We start from the raw sequence: 21,831 nt of genomic DNA, 5'->3' as shown, positions 1-21,831 counted from the left end.
CTATCACCTTTACCTTGCTAACTCCAATCAAATGCATAATTTGATTGATCCTACCCTTAAAGTCTTTGATCGCTTTCCGAGTGTCAGCCAAAAACCGGTAACACATTATTCAATTGCTCCGAGCTTAGCATCCTAGCAAAATGTGTGAAGTTTCCCAACATAGCGATTCAAGATAGCCATCAGTGGAACATCAAAGCCCCTTGGTAGCTAACGACCCCCATCCATCGAACCCCTACATATTGTGGGTCAAAAACCCACCTCGGTGTGCATTCTGTAGGGCGCCATTTGCAGTCTGTACCACCCGTTACTCCTGTAATTGGGTCTATAGGGCGCATTACGCTGGTCGTTCGCGTTCCTCTCCGTGTACTTTCCATTGAACGGACATCCCCTCTTCTGGATCAGGTGAATATTACCCGCTTCAACAACCCTTGAATTCCTCTATCGATAACCTCTTATTTTCTTAGTCTCTTGATTGCTTGTACATAGATCTCTGTGTGCGTGTGTAAATCCTTTGCTACATGTCCTAAGTAAATACTATAAAAATATAATTGCTTGGACTATTCTTGGCTGAAAACCCAAACTCCGTATCATTGGAAGAAAAGATCCTTGCTCCTAAATTCGCTCTACTTACTCTCTTAGCTAATTTTCCCATTAAAAATAAGATACTTATAGCATTGCCCGTAACAGGGTGGGGGGTGGGGGAGACTGCTTGCAGGCTAGCCAGTGGCACCTGGCTGGCCCCCATGTGAAACACACATTTGTACTAGAGGGCCCATAGCTCTGATTCAGTGAGGTTGAATATGTTTTTGTGGAAGAATAAAATCAAGAAGCCCCAGTAATGGGAAGAGCCTGGGTGGTGGGATCATTTCTAGACTGAAGCCAATAGGCTTGCCAATCCCCAGGTCCCAGTGGGGGTTCTCCCGCTTTCCCAGGCTCCTTCCTGCCCCCAGTCAGCTGGCCAGGGGGGGGGAACTCCTCCCCCACAGCTACCATGTGCCTTTCCCCTTCAGAATGCTAGGAGAAAGCTTGCAAAGGCTTCCTTTTTGGATGTGATGTCTTTGTCTTTAAGGCTGAATGGGGGTGGGCTGAGCAGTAAAGGGTAAACTTGAACCTTTGGTTTCCCTGTGTTAGAAGTTCAGCAATTTATGAGTAAATTGCCCCAGTGAGACCACACGAGTGTGGGATTGCTGCTCTGTGTGTGTGTGTGTGTGTGAGAGAGAGATGATTTGCAGCTTCTTGGGTGAGGAAATGGAAACTGTATTCAGGGAAACTGCACTGCTGTGTTTTTATTTATTTATTTTAGGGAGTCTCCCGGCCCCACCCCCAAAGTCCCCAAATATTATCTGAGTTAGACTTGGCAGCCCTAGAAACAAAGTTTGTAGCTCTTCAAGTGAGGTTTCAGAGTGTTTGCAAGAAAATTCTAAAAGATGGAGCAGTAAACAAAACTAACGTTCGTGGGAATCAGGGCAAGTCTACTTTCTTTTCTGTTCATAACCTGATTTGCCAGTAGATCAGTTAAGCTAGATGGTACCACAAGTTAACGTCTTCAAAAAAGGCACAAAATTTTTTAATCCCTTAATAATTGCTCTTTCCATGTTTCCAGCAGCTGCATGCACCCCTGGTTTCTCTTTCATGATGCCGTACTGACTCTCACTGATGCTTCTCTGTGGGATTAGGGTTGATAAACAAATTGGTAGTCTGTTGAAATAAAGAGAGGAAGTACATCATTCCCCTTTTGCAATTATAGCTGCATTCTCATGTTGCACTGGTCAGGTTGAGCAAGCGTTGCTGACTTGTTAGATGGGAAGTGGGATGGCTGAGTGAAGTTCTGGCTTTTGCATCACAGAACAAGCTGCCCTGTTTTCCCCAAACAATATCTTACTTTTAAGCAGCAGAATAAAAGCCAATTCTAGTGGGGCAGCTGTATCACCAAAAACAAAACTCCTTACAGACTAACTCATGTATTGTTGCATAAACTTCTGTGCCATGGGCTCAAACTTGTGAAAGTTTATGGTTCAATAAATTTGTTGGGAGTAAATCAGGCTCACAATGGTTAAAATCCTTGCATTCTGTCTACAAATGTAAACCTGCTAGGGTGGCATAAGCAACAGCCAGGGCAGAAGCAGGAAATTGCTGCTGGGCGAGAGCGTATTTTGCATCCTGAGGGGAAGAACTGTTAGTTTCCGGGACTCTTTTTGCAGCCTTGTTACTGCACAGAGCCACTCATATTATTAATTGCTGTGTCATCGCTCCCCCTTTAGGATTACTGCTGGCCTAACTCATCTGTGGCAGAGTTGGTTGGTTATTAAAAAAGCAGGCAGTGGGCCAGGGTGGTTCTGGACTGTTTAGACTGACAGGGAGTCAGCCATGTGTGATGTGTTTAATAGAACAGTGTGGCTGTGCATTGTGACTTCTGACCAAGCGCCTTGACCTCCTTGGCTTCTTGTTTTTGTTTATGAGCAGGAGAGGGTATGAGTTAGGAGAGCAAGTGGGCTCCAGTGTGAGTTAATTTGACCTTCTTGGAAAACTGATCTGCCTAGAAACAAAACAAGTGATGCAATTGACAGATACTGCTTCTCTGTTAAGGTGGTGACCTAGGGTTCCTTACAACAACCACTGGATATTGGCCAGTCTTTTATATTCACTGTTGCTCTGTCCAAGAGCTGGTAAACAAATGCAGAACAATGAAGTTTTACAGCCCTGTTGGTTCTAGCCTCACCCTCTCACTGGTGTAGAAATCAAGCACAAACCCAGAAGATTTTATGAATAAAAGAATACACAAAACCGCTTTGCATTGAATAAAGCCATTAGTCCATCTAGATCAGTGCAGCTTTTTCTTGCCCTGCTATCTAAGATCATTGAGTTGGAGATACCTGGGTCTGAGCCTAAGATGTCCTGGGTGCAAAGCATGTAATTAACCATGGTCCCTTTCCTATAGGGGGGAGAGTTCAGTTCAGCATTCCCCAGACATACCTGAAGTGTTATAGATCCAACAAGGCTGGTTTTTGTGAGTAATGAATGTGTAGATCAGCTCAGGGCTCCTTTCTATCATAATCTATTAATGGTAAAATCACTAAGGAAGGTTTTTCTCCAGGCAGAAATGATGGGCTTCCTTTCAGAAGAGCTGGTTTCATTTTATAACTTGCAGTCTGCCTTCTGTCCGTCTTTTTATGAGCTTGTGCATCCCAGTTGAGATGCTCCTATACACCTGGACAGTCTAACAGAGCTCCTGTCTGAATGCAGTTTTCCCTACTGCTCCACAGGGTGTTGTGTTCCATTGGCACAAGGTACATCCTACCAGCAGAGGAGCCTTTTGCTTGCCAGGGCACCGCACCTTTAGCTGAACAATGTGGTAGGGTTCTTCTCAAAGTTGGGTAATTGCAGGGTATGTGTCTTCACTGTCTTTGTAATTTCTGACACTGTCATAACTGGTGCAGCCCCTCCCTTTCATGGGAACTCCACATACACATCGATGCTTGTGAACTTTTGGAGTGGGGCTGTGTTTGGAGCGATGATGCATTCTCATTCCCATTCCCTCAGTATTATTAAACACACAACACAGACTGGTTGACTGGCTGCAAAAAAACAAAAATAAATCACTTTTACTTTAATCCATAAAGGAGGAATGTCAACTGGTTCAGCTGTTTAATTATTATCAAAAAGTACTCAAATCTGACAGTGTGAACGTGAAGCCTAGCCAGACCTCTCTCTTAACAAGGAAAGCTGGACTGCTGAAAATTCTGCCTGCCACATGTGGGCTGTACATGTTTTAATTTGCCCAGACTTAATTTAGGATGATCCATGCTGCATGACTTTATGGCATCACCGTTGCTCACTGGTATCCTTTCCCCCTTGGTTTTTCAGAGCAGCTGGTGCTGGGAGCCTACAAAGAACTGTCTCGGCGTTGGGACAAGGACTACGACTCCTTCATTTTGCCATTGCTGGATGAACTGCAGCCCTGTTACATTCTCTACCGGCTGGACACTCAGAATGCACAGGGCTATGAGTGGCTCTTCATCTCCTGGTCACCTGACAACTCCCCTGTAAGCTTTTCATTTACCTCCACTAAAAGGAACCCTGCTTGAGTTGGGTTCGTTTTTGTCTGGCACATGTAACTAGTCTATGATACAGGATAAGAACATAAGAGAAGCCATGTTGGATCAGGCCAGTGGCCCATCCAGTCCAACACTCAGTGTCACACAGTGGCCAAAAAACCCAGATGCCATCAGGAGGTCCATCAGTGGGGCCAGGACACTAGAAGCCCTCCCACTGTGCCCCCCCCAAGCACCAAGGATACAGAGCATCACTGCCCCAGACAGAGAGTTCCTACAATATGCTGTGGCTAATAGCCACTGATGGACCTCTGCTCCATATGTTTATCCAATCCCCTCTTGAAACTGTCTATGCTTGCAGCAGCCACCACCTCCTGTGGCAGTGAATTCCATGTGTTAATCACCCTTTGGGTGAAGAAAAACTTCATTTTATCCATTCTAGCCCAACTGCTCAGCAATTTCATTGAATGTCCACGAGTTCTCGTATTGTGAGAAGGGGAGAAAAGTACTTCTTTCTCTACCTTCTCTATCCCATACATAATCTTGTAAACTTCTATCATGTCATCCATCAGTTGACATTTTTCCAAGCTAAAGAGCCCCAAGTGTTTTAACCTTTCTTTATAGGGAAAGTGTTCCACCTCTTTAATCATTCTAGTTGCCCTTTTCTGGACTTTTTCCAATGCTATATCTTTTTTGAGGCGCAGTGACCAGAATTGTACACAGTATTCCAAATGAGGCTACACCATTGATTTATACAGGGGCATTATGATACTGGCTGATTTGTTTTCAGTTCCCTTCCTAATAATTCCCAGCATAGCATTGGTCTTTTTTATTGCAGTCACACACTATCCCGACATTTTAGTGAGTTATCTACCATGACCTAAGATCATTTTCTTGGTCAGTCTTCGCCAGTTCACACCCATCAACTTGTATTTATAGTTAGGATTTTTGGCCCCAATGTGCATTACTTTGCACTTGGTCACGTTAAACTTCATTTGCCATGTTGACACCCACTCTCCCAGCCTCGACAGATCCCTTTGGAGTGCCTCATAATCCTCTCTCACCACCCTGAACAATGTAGTGTCGTCTGCAAACTTAGCCACTTCATTGCTTACTCCCAACTCCAAATAATTAATGAACAAGTTAAAAAGCATCAGACTCAGTACTGAGCCCTGCGGTATTCCACTGCTTAACACCCTCCACTGCAAAAATTGCCCATTTATACTCACTGTTTCTTACTAGCAAGTTTTTGATCCACAAGAAGACTTGTCCTTTTACCCCATGACTCTCAAGCTTACTAAGGAGCCTTTGATGAGGAACTTTATCAAAAGTTTTCTGGAAGTCAAAGTAAACAACATCTATTGGGTCCCCTTTGCCCACATGGTTGTTCATCCTCTCAGAGAACTCTTAATCTTCCCTTACAGAACCCATGCTTTCTCAATAACTTGTGGCCATCAATGTGCCTACTTATTCTCTCTTTAATAATGGTTTCCACCAACTTTCCCGGTATTGAAGTCAGACTGACTGGCCTGTAATTTCCTGGATCTCCTCTGGAACCCTTTTTAAAGATGGGAGTGACATTTGCTACCTTCCAGTCTTCAGGAACAGAGGCAGATTTCAACGAAAGATTACAAATTTTTATCAGGAGATCCACAAGTTCACCTTTGAGTTCTTTCCAGAACTCTTGGATGTATGCCATCCAGGCCTGGTGACTTATCAGTTTTTAAATTGTCTTATCAGTCATAGGATCTCCTCTTTCGTCACCTCAATCTGACTCAGATCTTTCAACACCCCTCCCAAAACCAGCGGTTCTGGAGTGGGCAAACACTTCTCATCTTCTACAGTGAAGATGGAGGCAAAAAATGCATTCAGCTTCTCAGCCATTTCCCTATCGTCCCTCAGTAATTCTTTTACCCCTTGGTCATCCAAGGCCCCACTGCCTCCCTGGCTGGGTGTTGATGGAAAGCTCAGGATAGAACAGCCTTTGTTCCAGTCACTTTACCATCCTTTGCAAAGCTTGTAATAGTCGTGATGATGACTAAATTGATAGCTTTATAATACTTTCCCCCTGCTCTTCCTGCAAAGAGCTAAGGTCAGCAAGCTTGGCTCTCCCATTCTCCACTGGCATTCACGAGAACCCTGTGAGGTAGGTTAAATTGAAGAGCGATTGACCCAAGATCATCCAGTGAATTTCAAGATGAGGTGGAATTTGAACCTGAGCCTCTGCAGGCCTAGTCTGGAACAGTAGCCACTCCCCCATGCTATTGTGCCAGATTGTACTTAGACGTTTCCACTAACTTTGCAAAGGTAGCCCTTCATTGTTTTAAGTGTTTATATCACACATTCTAAATAGAAATTATTTTTGAGGTAGCTCATATGATTGAATGACTTCACCCAGTTTTGTTCTAGAATTTTTAAATATATATAAAATATATAATACATGTGTTGCAGTGTTCTACCGTGCCCAGATTCCAGAAAGCTTGGTTGGTTGGTTTTGCTATAGTGCACTAAAAATCCTGCAGCACCTTAAAGACTAATGCTTTTAAGGTGCCCTGCTATTTCTTGCTCATGACTTTCTGTGGTCATTTTGCTAATGACTTTCTCTGTTGCCTTATGTAGGCATTAATTCCAAAATATAAATGCAGTCTAACAAATCACAAACTTTCAAACAAAGACCTTAACCTTGGTGATGAAACATGTAATGAAACAACAGGAAATATTTCTGTAGACAAGAGATCCTGTGTTGAGGTTGACCCTACTTTATACATTCTCAAATAAATTTACAGGACTCTTGCACCTGTAAGAGGATGTTTATTCTAAACCTGTCATGCCATCTGGTGGCCACTTAGGGCAAAATAATTGGATTTAGCACTCACAGGCTCTTGAAGTCAAGCTGGGTGAAGTGTTGGATAATCCATGAATGGATCCTCAGTGCATGTTCTTTTCATAAATAGCAGTGGTTTGGATTGGTGTAGTGCTGTAGGGGTAGCAAATGAAGCAGTCCCATGGCAGTTTCACTATAGCTTTTAACCTCGTTAGGGAAAGCTTTCTTTTTCTCACCCACCCTGACTATGAAATCCAGACCTGAATAATTTTCTCCTTCCATTTACTGAGAATGAAAATATTGAAACCACTCAGTACTGCTGTATGGATGTATCAGTGGTACAGACATATGACATGTAAACTACCAGTAGTTTAAAATTGGCATGGCTGTCCCCAAGGCATCCTAGGATAAAATGAATGACTACCTTGTGTACTCCACCCTGAGCTCCCTAGTGGAAAAGCAAGGGTATAAGTGTGAGAATATATGGTTAACAAAAAGATGGGCCATGTTCACTTGTTAATGATTTTGCATTTCTGGGTCCATAAAAGAACATAAAACCCAAATTACATCTGATCTTAAAATGTGCTTCTCCTGACTTTCTGTCCTCATTAGTGACATTTGTACATGGCTAAAAACAACATGAAAAGCAAATCTTATGTTTGGTGTCCCGACTGGATTTTGCTCTGAGCTGGAGTGTTTCAAGCTATTTCTTTGGAAATGAAAACCCAATGATGACGGAGACAAGTAACAAGTTGCTCAGCATCTCCGAGTCCTTGCAAAGAGCTCTTTGATAAAATCACTCCCAATAGGGAGCTGCTGGATTCAATCCCTGCCTTGTTTTATTGGCTACTCTACAGATTTTTATATTTTGATGCTCTACGTGGCCGAGTTCAGCATCAATTTTAATGTATTTTAGAATAGTGGTCTAGAAGGCCCATTGCTTTCTAAAAATTATAAGTCAAGTTCAGATATTAGTAACATTCCTGATGCGTATATAATGGTTTGGATCCTGTGGAGGATTTCTGCAGAGAGAAAGGGGGGCAATTTTCACTGATTTTCCCCCTTCCGGTTGCAGACATCAGACTCACCCACCATGCTGTTTTGGGGAACCTTCTGTCCTTCAGGAGAAGTATTTGGAAATGGAATTTGGGGATGCAGTGCTGGGGAGGGGGGCAAAGTTGCACTCCATGGGTGGAGCAGGCAGAGAGGTGCCCCTCCTCCCCACCAGACCCAGCTCTGCAATGGAGGTAACAGGGCAGGAACTTGACTAGGGAACTTTACTTTAGAGTATGCCTCCTTAGTGTCAGGTTAAAAGTCTTCTGGGAGATTGCGTGTTTATGGCATTTAGATTTCCATGAAATTCAATTTTGTTTCTTAGTCTGTTTACCTGTCTTCATTGGGCTGAAGGGAGAGTAAACTTTAGCCCACCCCACACAAAATGTAAAATGTTGGTGGTGGGGTGCCCCACTAATAGTATCTCAATCTGTTTGAGGATTAAGTACATGGTTTAGCAGTTCTCTTGGCTTCCGTACTAATCAAGATATTCCAGGTAATAACTATTTTACCCTTTCAGAGTATCTCTATCAGTTCCATTTTTGAAGGTAGAGAACTTGCACCTATCATATATGTGCAGTGTTCCCTCTAAGTTGAGTTAGTATGAGCTAGCTCACAGTTTTTTGGCCTCCAGCTCACACATTTTTGTCTTAGCTCAGGAAAGATGGCTACGGAGCAAACTAATTGGTGCAGTAGCTCACATCGTTAATGCCAGCAGCTCACAACTTTAATACCAGTAGCTTGCAAAGTAGAATTTTTGCTTACAAGACTTCATAGCTTAGAGGGAAGATTGGTCATAGTAACTCCTGTGTTGGATTATTGGATTCTTATTGTTAATCATGTTGCACAGGCATCTGTACTGAAGATAGCTGCTGTTGAGTGCAGGATTGAGTGCAGATCTTTAACAACTAAAAATCATTAAAACAGAGACAGTTGTGAAATGATTGCAAACACTTAGTGAACAGCATCAGGATTGGAGTTCCTTAGAAAAGTCAGGGAAATGGGGTTCTTAGCTCTTGTTTAATATTTAAAAAGTTTTATTGATTTAAAATACAATAAAGAAGCATTGCAGAAAATATATAAAAAGAGGGGGAAAGAGGGAAAAGGGGCCTTGAAAGAATGGGGAAAACAGAAACAGAAACCAGTACATATATATCAATTAGAATTCCACCTCCCAATAAAATGATCAGATCATTCTACCTACAAGTATAAAAATCTCCTTAAATATTACCTTCCTTTCTTCTTTTACCAGAATAAAAAAAGAATAATTTTTTTATTAAACTAGTAAAGCAATGTAAATCTAAACAGTTCTTCTTAAACACAAATTAAATATAACCAGTTAAGAAAAAAGATTTTTTCTTTCAAGACTGTCTCAATGTCAAATTTATCTAATTTAACTCACGCTTATAATAAGCACAAAGTAAGTTATTGATTTATCAAAATCCTTATTAAAAGAAGCACATAAAAATAATTTCTTTGTCTATAGCAAATTACATAAAATACAACTGCATATTTTGTCTATCTCCGTCTAAACCTTTTCTCCTGATAACATATTAAAAGCAAGTTTGTCAAATTACCAAGTCTACCAAATTCCACAGCAATTATGCTATCTGCCTTCTCACCTTTGATCCTATTCTTACATCATTATAAGCAATCATACTAAATAAGCAAACTGTCAATACATCTACTATATAGAGAAATATGTTAACTACACTCATTACTTTTTCAAGATCTCCCTTATTCTTTTAAAGTTTAGCATCTGTTCATTATTAATGGTTACATGTTTGTTTATTCATCAGGAAAGGGGGGGGGGGGAAAGAACCCAAATTCCAGAGTTCTTCCCACAGATTAAAAACTTTTAAGTTCCTTTGATTTCTGCACCCAAATTGTATCCGAGGCAGCCCATTTAATTATAGTTTATTCCTTGTTCAACCATTCACCAAAGCAGAAGAAAAAAACCCAAAATTTTTTTTCCGAATGGCCTTCCAAATCCAGATTTGGTGATTGGAGTGCAGCTTTTCTCTTCTCAGCATGGCCTGCCCCCTCAACCATAGGGGGAAGAATTCATCGCCTTTTTCCCCTCTCCGCTTGATTTTACTGCAGCTTAATTTTCGGTCTAGTTTTGAAAGTGCGTCAGAAGAGACCATTTTACTTTTCCTTTGTTTGCTTCGCAAAGTATCAGTTTCCCCTTCTACTTTCACTGCCATACTGGACCCCTGCAGATTTACCGTTTCATTAGCTGTCGGATCTTCTTCCCTCAGATCATTAGCTGTCAGCATAAAATAATCTCTAAGGAGCTGCATAAATGAGATAAGATCTTCCTTCAGAAAGCTGAGATTTGCGCAAATATCTTTTCCATGTGCCATTTCATTAAACGGTGCCATATCAAAACTCAGTCTCTTAAGTCAAATTGTACATTCGCTTCAAGTTCCTGTTAGTCCCCGTTCTACAACAGCTTCAACTAAAATTTTAGAAACTATTATTTCAAATACAGTCAGGCAATAGAGACAGAACTCTTTACTGTATATCTCCTTTGTGTTTAGATCGTATTGCAAATTCTTGGTAATCTCTTTGATATATATCCAATTATAGTCCGGGTCAATTTTGATGATTATATTCAATCCAGTTTAAATAGTTAAGACTGCTCGTAGTGTTTTGAGGCCTTTTGAGCTGATCTTTTGAGCTAGTCTTTTGTTGTTATACAGAGTGACCCTTTGGGGAGTAGAATTAGAAAAAACACCTACTTGTTAAGTAGAGTCGTCACTTTAGAAGTGGGAAAATGCTGCTTTAAAGATGTACTGGGGAAAGTGAAAGCATAAAAGCGATCGGAAGTTCTTTTTCTGCTGATATGCCAGCTTTCACGGCCGCGGAGCTTCAGGACGCACGGAGAGCACAGAGGGCAGTTGCTGCTGGCCCCCTCCCCCCCGTAAAAGTCCCATGCCAAAGAAAAAGCCCTCCGGGCTTTTCCTGTGGGGGCATCACTTCTGCGACACCCCTCCAACAGCCAGACTCAGAGTTGCTGCAGAGAGACGATCTGCAGGCAACTCTGAAGCCAAAATGATGGATCCCAGAAGTCCCTCAGCTCTTGTTTAAACAAGGCTTCTGTCTTTGAAATTTGCATTGACAGAAGACAGCTCTCTTTTGCAGCACTGCCACACACACTACAATTGTGTGATCAAACAGCTGTCTAAGTAAGTTGGAGTCCAGTAGCACCTTTAAGACCAACCAAGTTTTATTCAGAATGTAAGCTTTCATATGCTTCAGACCAACACAGCTGGCCACCTGGATCTGTCTGTTTAAGTGGCTTTTAGTAGTAGAGACGGTGGGTTAGACAAGGGGTGGCCAAACCTGCTTAACATAAGAGCCACACAGAATAAAATTCAGATGTTTGAGAGCCACAAGACATGAACATCAGATGTTTGAGAGTGGAAGGAAGGAAAGCAGATAGAGATGGAAGGGAGAGGTGGAAAGAAAGCAACTTTAAATGCATTCTTCAAGCTGGCTTTTTAAAGAGACAAATGCCTTCTCCAAGCCAGTCAATGGGGTGGTGGGGGCTTCGAGAGTCACACAATATGTGTGAAAGAGCCACATGTGGCTCCTGAGCCACAGTTTGGCCACCCCTGGGTTAGACCAAGAAAATTGGCAACCATGCAACAGAGTGGCTAGGTGTCTGCTGATCCCTGCAGAAGTTTATAGTGTCATGGCATCAACTGGAATGAAATTTAGCTACTATTCTAAGCAATTTACAGAATGGTTTTAGGATTGTGCAGGTATTATGTCAGGTTCTTAGAATGAAAATGTCAGTTTATTTTCTGCTTGTTGACTGCACTGCTTTGTTTTATGTGCTGTATTACATTTTAATTGTTGTGAGTTGCTTTTAAGGACCTTTAATCAGAAAGACTAAATTTAAATATTCAAGCGAGGAAATATACTGTATTTTTTGTCCTGTTATTTTTATCCTGTTTATCCAGAAATAGATGCTGAAACTCACTGGAATTAAAAACTGAATGATAATCAATTATTTATTTATATTTTGATTAGAAAAGTTCCTCAGTGAAGAAATTTTCTATTTGTTAATTTTACTATTCTGCTATTGGATTTTAACTTTGTTCCACTCTGCATTCCAAACCCCACCAGCTATATGTGGCTCTGCTTACTGTACCTCATTCCTCGTCTGAAGAAGTGTTCATGCAGACGAAAGTTTATGTTCTGAATAAAACTAAGCTGGTCTTAAAGGTGCAATCGACTCCTATTTTGTTCTACAGACAAGAACAGTTCACAATCCTCCACACGTAAACGCTCAGAAGTTTCTTAGATTCTGAACTCTGGCTCTTTTCTACTGCTATAGACAAGAATAACACGGCTGCCATGGTGGCTATTGTAAGGGTAAAGAAGTGGGATACAAATTCTGGAATTTGAAAAGTATATAAATACTTAAATATATAGTTTGAAAAGTATTTACATATAAATATTGTATTTACTTACAATAACCACCATGGCAGCTTTGAGCTATTACAATAAAATAAATACACAAATACATGGAACCTTGCTGGCTGACCTAGTATTAGTTGCACACTCAGGACTAACCTACCTTAACAGAGGTAGGTCAAGATGGGTAGCTGTGTTAGTCCTGTTTGTAGCAGTAGAAAAGAGCCAGAGTTCCGAGTTTGAAAAGTATATAAATATTTAAATATACATAAATACTCATTTCAATAGGGAGCTATGGCTGATAAAAAACCCCATCTGTTTCTAAAAATGGTGGTGGTGGGGGTGCCAGTAGGTGGTCTTGCCTGGGGTGCCGAAAAGCCTAGCACTGCCCCTGGTTGGTAGGTAAACTGTTCTGGCAGATTTGGCTGTGTTCTTAACTTTCTGCTTTTTATCTTGCTGCCAGATTATTATGATGCTTTTGAGTATAAGTCAGTGTATAAATACTTTAAATAAATGAAAATTCTGGCCTTCAGATGTCCAATAATCTGTTCACATAGATCTGGGATGCCTTATCTCTTATCACCTGTGTCATTTTTCTTCTATGTACGGCCAGGTAAGACTGAAGATGCTCTACGCAGCAACCCGAGCAACAGTAAAGAAAGAATTTGGAGGAGGACACATAAAGGATGAACTCTTTGGAACAGTTAAGGTATGGCTATTTGGCATGTGCAGTCCTTTGGGGGAAAGGCTTATCTGCCAGTGTATTGTGAAATACTAGCTTTGCTTTTTCAATAAAAAGCTATTGGAGATCTTTCATCCAGTGGACATTCTTGTTCATTTCTTTCTTTTGACTGGTTTTCATTTCCTTAAAGCTGAACTGAACAATTTCTGCTCTGTGATTGAGGGAAAGTCTCTATGAATTGTCACAGAGATGGACCTCCATGTGCCCAGTGCCATTTCTTTGTGCAAAACTGGCAAAGAGAATACTGACAGCCCATGGTCTATGAATGTGCTGGTATTCTCATATGCCTGGTTTTATGCTTTCTGAGTAAACTTTTCTTTGTTTAATATTGCTCTTGAGCCTTAGTTTATTCAAAACTTGTGACCTAATAATGAGCCTTGTTACTTTTTAGTACAATTTATTGAATGTAATGCTGTTGAGGAGGGAGTGCTGTGACTGGAAAAGACCCCTTTGTTACATAAAAAAGTCAAGAGGTACATAGGCTTTATGTTGGATCCAGGCATGCTAACCAGGTGTAATACCTATCCAGGTATAAATATGACAGAATAATGACAACCTATCCTGGATCCCATACCATTTCAAATCTTGGTTAGGTATGAACCCTTCGACATATGCAGCATCAATCCCTGCTTTGCCAGCAACAAATGGGTAATTGTTTTTATGGAAAGAACCATAAGGTGGCAGCATTGCTCATAAAACAGGATGATGCTATAAATCTGGAGGGGGTTTTTGCCCATCTGTCTGAAACTTTGATGTGCCTGTGAAATCCTCTGGGTATGTCTGCATTTGAGTCGTATGCCAGAATGTCTGACATTAAGTACTGTCTGCATGGCCGAGTGTCAACTTCCACCAGTGTTCTTATGTTTGGGGATTCTGATTTCTTAAGCAGTTAATACTCTGTGTGCAAGCTTGTCTGACTCCATGCATCTCCAGAAACAGAGCAGGAATCCTGTATGTGCCCAGCTGATTCCTGCAGTCCACTTGGGGTGGAGGGATTCACTTGCTGATCACTAAATGCTTCAGTTCTGAATCGGAGGCTGCAGGTACCAACGAGGTATCATCTACCATAGATAGAAAATAGTTGTTCGGACCTTTTGGGGCTCTCAGCCTATTGCTTTTTTCCTGTGCACATAATTGCCTAATGGAGCCAATCTAAAGTGCCACTTTAAGTATGTCATTAATTAATGATGACTGCACTTACATAGCATGCAGACTGTCTGTTATGTAAGGCTGACATCTGCTATTCTTTCTTACGTTATCACAGAGCAGTTCAGCGCTGTTGTAATAGAAAGTAGCAAAGACCCTAAAGCATAGTTCTTTCTCACACTTGGCTAAACTTAAGAAGTCTGAGTTAAAATTGTAGCTATTTGACCATAGCGGTGTCACTGGCTACGCCCTTCCATCTCTGCAGGAGGCTGAGTTCAGGTGTGCCTTGAGGTCTGGCAACAAAACCGACCTTGGTCTGGAACAAGTTCCCATGGCTGTCAGCCTTGAAGTGGGGGAGGAGCTGTGCTCTTGTTTGCACTTCCTGAAGCCCCCTAGGAAGCAGGGAACTTGGCTGGCTAGCTGCTAGAGCTGCCAGAAGTGGATTTATAATGCAGAGGTCATGAAACCAAGACAGCTGTACTAAGTAGAAGCTTAGGAGCAGGGAAACTTAGAAACAAGCTTAGAAAAGTGGAATGGTGCTGTGGTGGACTGCAATAACAAGGGGCTGATCAGATACTGCTGGATCTCCATTCATGGCCTATCAAAGTAACATTGATGACAGGATTATCATTGCCATCATCATCATTAGGCACTGTGTGCAGAACAACCAGGAGATCCTAAGATTGTCTGGCAGCCAGAAGTTTTAGCTCTCTTAGTATTATGCACCAATAGGTGGCAAGCCGGGCTTGTTTTTGAGGCAAGAGACACTTCAGAGGTAGCTTACCATTGGCTGCTTCTGTGTCACGCTCCCGGTATTCCTTGGAGGTCACCCATCCAAATAGTAGCTGAGGCTGACCCTGCTAATTTTCCAAGATCTGATGAGACAGACTAACTAGCCTAGGTGCATTGAGTCTTTTAAAATACCTTTTTGACCTGGATCTTGTGATTTTAGCATCTCCTGATGGAAATTCCCTTTGCTTTCAGAAGTTCTAAACCTTTGTAACACTGGCAGAGAAGAACTTTCCATTTGTTTGGTTATTTCATTAAGCTGTTTTTTTTTTCAGAATTAACTCATGTCCATCCCCGAACTATGATTCCCTTTTAGCAGTTTGTACTGCCAGTGTTTGTGAAGGAGTGTTATTGCTACGCTGTAGGATAGCATCACTGCTCAGGGTCTTTACACAGCAGAGCCAACTTTGGACATTGACAGAAGGTCTAGGGTGCAGCCATTGATCTACACAGCATTAGAAGTGTTCCCTTTCTCCCTTTCCTGGAAGAAGGGGGAACCAAATCCATTGTCCTTGAAAGAAGGTGCTTGAAATATGCAAGGAAATAGAGCTTTTGATGTACGGCAGCTGCCATTGTTACATCAGATCTTCTGTTTGACTACAGGAAGACATCTCCCTCAGTGGTTACCAGAAGCATGTGTCATCCTGTTCTGCCCCAGCTCCTCTGACAGCAGCAGAACAAGAACTACAGCAGATCCGAATCAACGAGGTGAGGGACTGGATACTGAGTTGCTTATGCAGATAACCACTGATAGTGCTTGTTCCACTTGCAGTTTTCTATTGGCACTGTTATGCCTTGGAGAGATACTATCATGATATCGTCTGCCCTTATTAGATTGGGAGTTAATATAACCTGGGGATAGGGGGCTCAGTGCTGTACAGACCTCATTGGGTACTCTTTGAATTTTCTGTTTAAGTCTTCCGAATATTGTTTTTCCATTTACTTCATGCTGCTTTAAAAATAAGGATGTATCTGAGCCATTTTTCACCTGCCAGATTTGAGCTTTAGGGCCTTCCTCACACTTCCAGTTGATGATCATATCAGTTGATGGCTTTGAAGAGATCATGTGCCAGCCAGCTTTCTCATTTGCACTGCCTTAAGCCTCAGGGATGTTATCATCTTTTGGAGAAATAGCAAAGGTGAAGAAGCCTGAAAGCAGTCAGGCAGAAATTACCTTTCAGTATTTCCAAGCGCAGCTGATAAGTATGGAAACACAGACACCTAAATATGTGGCAAGCACTTTCTGGGAGACAGAGAGGGACATTGCCATAAAAGTGAGAGCTGGAAGAAAATGATGAGAACAATCAGGAGCTGTTCTCCCCATATTGAAAGTGAAGGGTACAAGTTGAGGTGAAGCGGTTTCATCCACAGGTGTGATGGATATAGACCAGGGAGGAGAGGCAAAAGCTGCTACCTGTAAAATGATGGAGAACAGGAATGAATGTGATGAGACTGGGAAATGTGGGTCAAGTGTCCCTCAACATGGGTCAGTGAAGAGACACTACTGTAACGTCTGATCTTTCCAGATGGGGTTGGATAGGTCTGTATTCCTCTGCATTTGATGCCAGCTTAAAGTTTTGTTGTTTGGAAATATGGATTTTTTAAAGTAAACTTCTCTCCCCTCAATGTCACTAATATAGGCAAGCATTACACTTCCTTGAACCTTTCTGGGAATACAGAAAGAAGAATGCAATTCTTGGAGCGCTGCTTTGGCTATAGATCTAAGTAGCACTGAAAACTGCACCGGATATTTTTGCTGAATTTTCCAAATGTTCACTTAGGTTTTGCCTCTGCTAGTTGTTTGCTGTACAGTAGTGCTACAAAACCAACTTGCTGTTTCTGTTCCAACCACATATGGGACATGGTGTGAGTGTCAGTGTTATTGACAAGATAAATACACTAGCTTAAAAGAAGTAATTTTGCTTCAGCTTAGGAAAGACTTGTGCACTTTAAGCAAGAAGCATAAAAACATTACTTATTTTCTTGAGCCATGCATGCACATCAAATTTTAACCTTGTGTGTGTTGGGCAAGTGAGCGGAGCCAAAATGTCTTTATAATGACTTCCACGCTACATATTTTCTCCTCAGTTAGAATAAAGTCCATCTCAATAGTATATCTCCTGTTCTTCCTGCATCTGTTTGTTTAGCAATGCAGTTAAACAGTTCCAGCCCAGTTATCATTGCTTATTCTGTTCCATTCTCTAAATATGTATATTGATGCTTCCAAGCCTCCCCCCTCCCCGCCCACCTATTTTGCCTTTGCATGGCTGAGTGGTTATGACAGCCTGTGAAGAGAGTTCTTCTCTGTTCAGTGATCCTTTGCTGGGTCACTGTGCATGTGATTGGGTGCCTTTGTGGCAGACAAGATGTCAGCTTTGTTTTGAGTGCAGCTCACAAAATTACCACCCATGAAAGCCAAAATAGGCCACTCAGATCTCACTGCGCTTTCTCTCTTTCTGCTTTGACAGTATAGCCAGTGTACTTTTGGTTCCATGAACAGATTTTGTCTAGGGCAGCATTTTCCTGTGCTTCTTAACCAGTGCTGACTGGCAGCTGATTTCCAGGGTTGTGGGCAGAGGTCTTTACCTGACCTGAATTCTTGATGGAACTTCTGGCCTTATGCATGTCAAGTATGTTCCATTCCTCTTTTGAAACATCATCTGTGCTCCTTGCAGAACTCATAGGGGCCAGTATAATCTGCAGCAAAAAGTCTGAGCTGTGGGGATCAGAAGTTCAAAAGCCCTCTTTTGAATCCCCCTAAGTTTGGAAGTGTGGCTAGAAAATTAGAAATAATTCCCAAAGTTGATTATATCTAGGGTTACCAACCTCTATGGAGCTTGGAATACTGAAGTAAATGGTAGCTTTGGAAGGCAGACTCTCTAGTATCACACCTCTTCTGAGATCCCTGCCCTTCCCAGGATCCAACCCCAGATCTCATTTTCCCAGCCTGGAGCTGGCAACTCATTCCGAGCTGGCTCTTTCCCCACATCTGCTTGCCATGCTTGTTACGGTACATATATTGCCCTTTGCATGAGCTAGGCTATCAACTGTGTTGTGCTGCATGCTAGTAGGCTGAGCCTATCAAGCCATAAAAGTAGGCATTACATCTGATAATAGCTTTGCAGTTTAATAAGTATTGATGCCTTGTTTTTACAGCACATATTTAAGAAGAAAGTATCTTTGAACATGGGTAGATTGCCTTCATAGAGTTAAGAATTGCTGGTAGAGAAGTTCATGTTCAGAAGACGTGACTTCTGACTCATTTCAACCTTCTGTCCTTGTTTTTGTTAACCAATGATATTACTAAGACTTGTTTAACTATAAGGCTGCTTTAGTTTTGCTTGATTTAAGCTGCTTTTTGCCTGTATCTTGCAGGGGAAAACAGTCCAGGTAAGTGTTTTCTGTTGCTTTTCTTTCTTTCTTTCTTTCTTTCTTTCTTTCTTTCTTTCTTTCTTTCTTTCTTTCTTTCTTTCTTTCTTTCTTTCTTTCTTTCTTTCTTTCTTTCTTTCTTTCTTTCTTTCTTTCTTTCTGTAGTTTATTTTCCTGTTTCTTTGAATGACATATGAGGACTAAACTAAGGTGTGCCACTTAGAGGCTGACATTCCAGAGTTTAAGGTAACGCAGTCTCTGATACAGTATTTAGAAATCATGTAAGGCCCTTTGTGAGAGGGACAGGGACATGATGTAGCTCAGTCTCATCAGATCTTGGAAGCTAAGGAGGGTTGGGACTTGGAAGGGAGACTACAAAGGAAGGCTTTGCAGAGGAAGGCAATGGCAAACCACCTCTGCTTCTCACTTGCCTCGAAAGCCCCATGCTTTCACCATACATTGGCTGCTATTTGATGGTACTTTAATATGGCACGAGGCCCTTTATCCCTTGAACAATTCAGAAAATAAAATTCTACTGGTATCTTTGCTATACCAGGAAATATTAATGATGCATTTAGGTATATTGTATACATGTACAGCACATACTTATTTAGGCCTAATTATACTTAGTTGGGAAGCAAACTGTTGGTAATGATAGCGTGATAAAGAAAATTTCAGGATTAAATAAGAAACGATAAGGAATACATACTTAGATTAAGTTTCAAAGTTCCATTGCTTAATAATCTGTCTCTGGAATTTTGTGGGCAAAATAAAGGAGTAAATATTCCTTCAAAAAAGGGAAGGAAGAAACAAACAAAGGTGTGATGTGGCTTGCTGTACTAACCATATTGGTTTTCTGCATCTAATGTGCATGTGGGTTTGTTTGTGCAGTGCTGCTGTGTTCTTTTACCCCGAAGAAAGACCAAGGGATTGTAGGGGGGTAGTTTTGTTTTGTATGACTTAATGGGGCAAAGTTCAGGGGGTAAAATGTTGGGAATAGCTGAACTTTCATAGTTTTGTAGCATTAGGCTAAGTGTTTTCATCCTTAGTTTAATGTAATATTTGTCTGCAGTAGTTTGGTATTCTTTCTTTTGGGGCATACAAAAACTGTATTAAAAAGAAGAAGATATTGGATTTATATCCCGCCCTCCACTCCGAAGAGTCTCAGAGCGGCTCACAATCTCCTTTACCTTCCTCCCCCACAACAGACACCCTGTGAGGTGGGTGGGGCTGGAGAGGGCTCTCACAGCAGCTGCCCTTTCAAGGACAACCTCTGCCAGAGCTATGGCTGACCCAAGGCCATTCCAGCAGGTGCAAGTGGAGGAGAGCCTAGAAACCACTGAAGTGATTAATAGAGCAATCCTATGGCAAGCATTCCTATTGAAACCCAGTTTAGACTGGAATAACTGCATGGGGTTGCAGTCTAAATATCCATGGGTTCCGCTGTAGCAAAATGACAAAATCAGTACTCTTTTCTAAGTCCTTTCAGAGTTGTACATGGCTGTTGCTCTCTGCTCATGTGAAATATAGCACTTCGGCACTTTGTTTTTCAGATTCAGGGGATGTTAGAAGTTTTGTATCTCCATTCCTTAGTATAATTCAAGCAAGGTTTAGGGATGGATTGTGAAGAATTCCAAATCAGATAGATTCACCTTGCATAAGTTTTTTTTTTAAAATTGAGTGACACCTGTATATTCACATTAGGTTTTAGAATGTGATATCTCATCAGGTATCTCATCATATCCAAAATAAAATTTTCAAAAATATTTTGAGAATTTAAAAGAAATCAAGTCAAATAAAAAATGATGTGGCTCAGGTCATGAGCTACTCATTGCAAAATTCAGGTTTAAACTGAAGAAAACTGGGGAAGCCATTAGATCATTCAGGTTTGACCTTGATCACATCCCTTATGAATATACAGTGGAGCTGAAGAATAGGTTTAAGGAGCTAGAGTTGATAGACAGAGTGCCTGAAGAACTATGGACAGAGGTTTGTGACATTGTACAGGAGGCAGCAATCAGCACCATCCCAAAGAAAAGCAAGAAAGCAAAGTGGCTGTCTGATGAGGCTTTACAAATAGCTGAGGAAAGAAGGAAAGCAAAAGGCAAAGGTGAAAAGGAAAAATTCACCCAACTGAATGCGGATTTTCAGAGAACAGCAAGGAGGCCTTCCTGAAGGAACAATGCAAAGCAATAGAGGAAAATAACAGAATGAGAAGGATAAGAGATCTCTTCAAGAAAATTGGAGAAATCAAGAGAACGTTTTGTGCAAAGATGGCCATGATAAAAGACAAAAATAGTAGGGACCTAGCAGAAGCAGAAGAGATCAGGAAGAGGTGGCAAGAATACAAGAAGGATCTCAATGTCCTTGACAACCATGACAGTGAAATCGCTTACCTCGAGCCAGACATCCTGGAGTGTGAAGTCAAATGTGCCTTAGAAAGCATTACTAACAACAAAGTAAGCAGAGATGATGGTATCCCAGTTGAGCTATTCAGAGTCCTAAAAGATTTTGCTGTTAAAGTGATGCACACATTATGTCAACAAATTTGGAAAACACAACAATGGCCACAGGATTTTAAAAGGTCAGTTTATATTCCAATCCCAAAGAAAGGTAATACCAGCAAATGTTCAAGCTATTGCACCATTGCACTCATTTCACATGCCAGCAAGGTCATGTTAAAGATCCTACAAGCTAGGCTTCAGCAGTATGTAGATCGGGAACTACCAGAAGTTCAGGCTGGGTTTCGGAGAGGTAGAGGAACTAGAAATCAAATTGCCAACATTTGCTGGATTACGGGAAAGCACAGGAGTACCAGAAAAAGACTGTTTCTGCTTCATTGATTACGCTAAAGCCTTTGATTGTGTGGATCACAACAAACTGTGGCAAGTCCTTAAAGAGATGGGCATACCTGACCACCTCACATGTCTCCTGAGAAACCTGTATAAGGGTCAAGAAGCAATTATCAGAACGGGATATGGAATAACTGATTGGTTTAGAATAGGAAAAGGAGTTCGACAAGGATGTATATTGTCACCCTGCTTATTTAATTTATATGCAGAGTACATCATGTGGAATGCTGGCCTGGATGAAGCAGAAGCCGGAATTAAGATTGCAGGGAAAAACATCAACAACCTCAGATATGCAGATGATACCACTCTAATGGCAGAAAGTGAGAAAGACCTAAAGAATCTCTTGTTGAGGGTGAAAGAGGAGAGCACAAAAGTAGGCTTGAAACTCAACATCAAAAAAACTAAGATCATGGCATCCGGTTCCATCACACCTTGACAAATAGAAGGGGAAGACATGGAAGTAGTGACAGACTTTACATTTCTGGGATCCAAGATCACTGCAGATGTTGACTGCAGACTTTTAATTTCATATTAAAAGACGTTTGCTCCTTGGGAGGACAGCTATGGCGAACCTGG

At 41.4% G+C, this 21,831-nt stretch overlaps 1 protein-coding gene across 1 annotated transcript in view; it reads left to right on the top strand.

The window, feature by feature from the left end:
• The window catches only part of TWF2 (twinfilin actin binding protein 2), a 110,305-nt gene that overhangs the window by 71,711 nt on the left and 16,763 nt on the right, over positions 1-21,831 (top strand). The window contains exons 3-5 of the mRNA XM_060239969.1: positions 3,865-4,043; positions 12,971-13,066; positions 15,638-15,742. Coding sequence (XP_060095952.1) covers positions 3,865-4,043; positions 12,971-13,066; positions 15,638-15,742 — 380 coding nt within the window. The remainder of the gene's footprint in view (positions 1-3,864; positions 4,044-12,970; positions 13,067-15,637; positions 15,743-21,831) is intronic.

Source organism: Heteronotia binoei, chromosome 5, assembly GCF_032191835.1.
Source record: "Heteronotia binoei isolate CCM8104 ecotype False Entrance Well chromosome 5, APGP_CSIRO_Hbin_v1, whole genome shotgun sequence".
NCBI lineage: Eukaryota > Metazoa > Chordata > Lepidosauria > Squamata > Gekkonidae > Heteronotia > Heteronotia binoei.
This window is presented reverse-complemented; position numbering and strand designations above follow the sequence as displayed.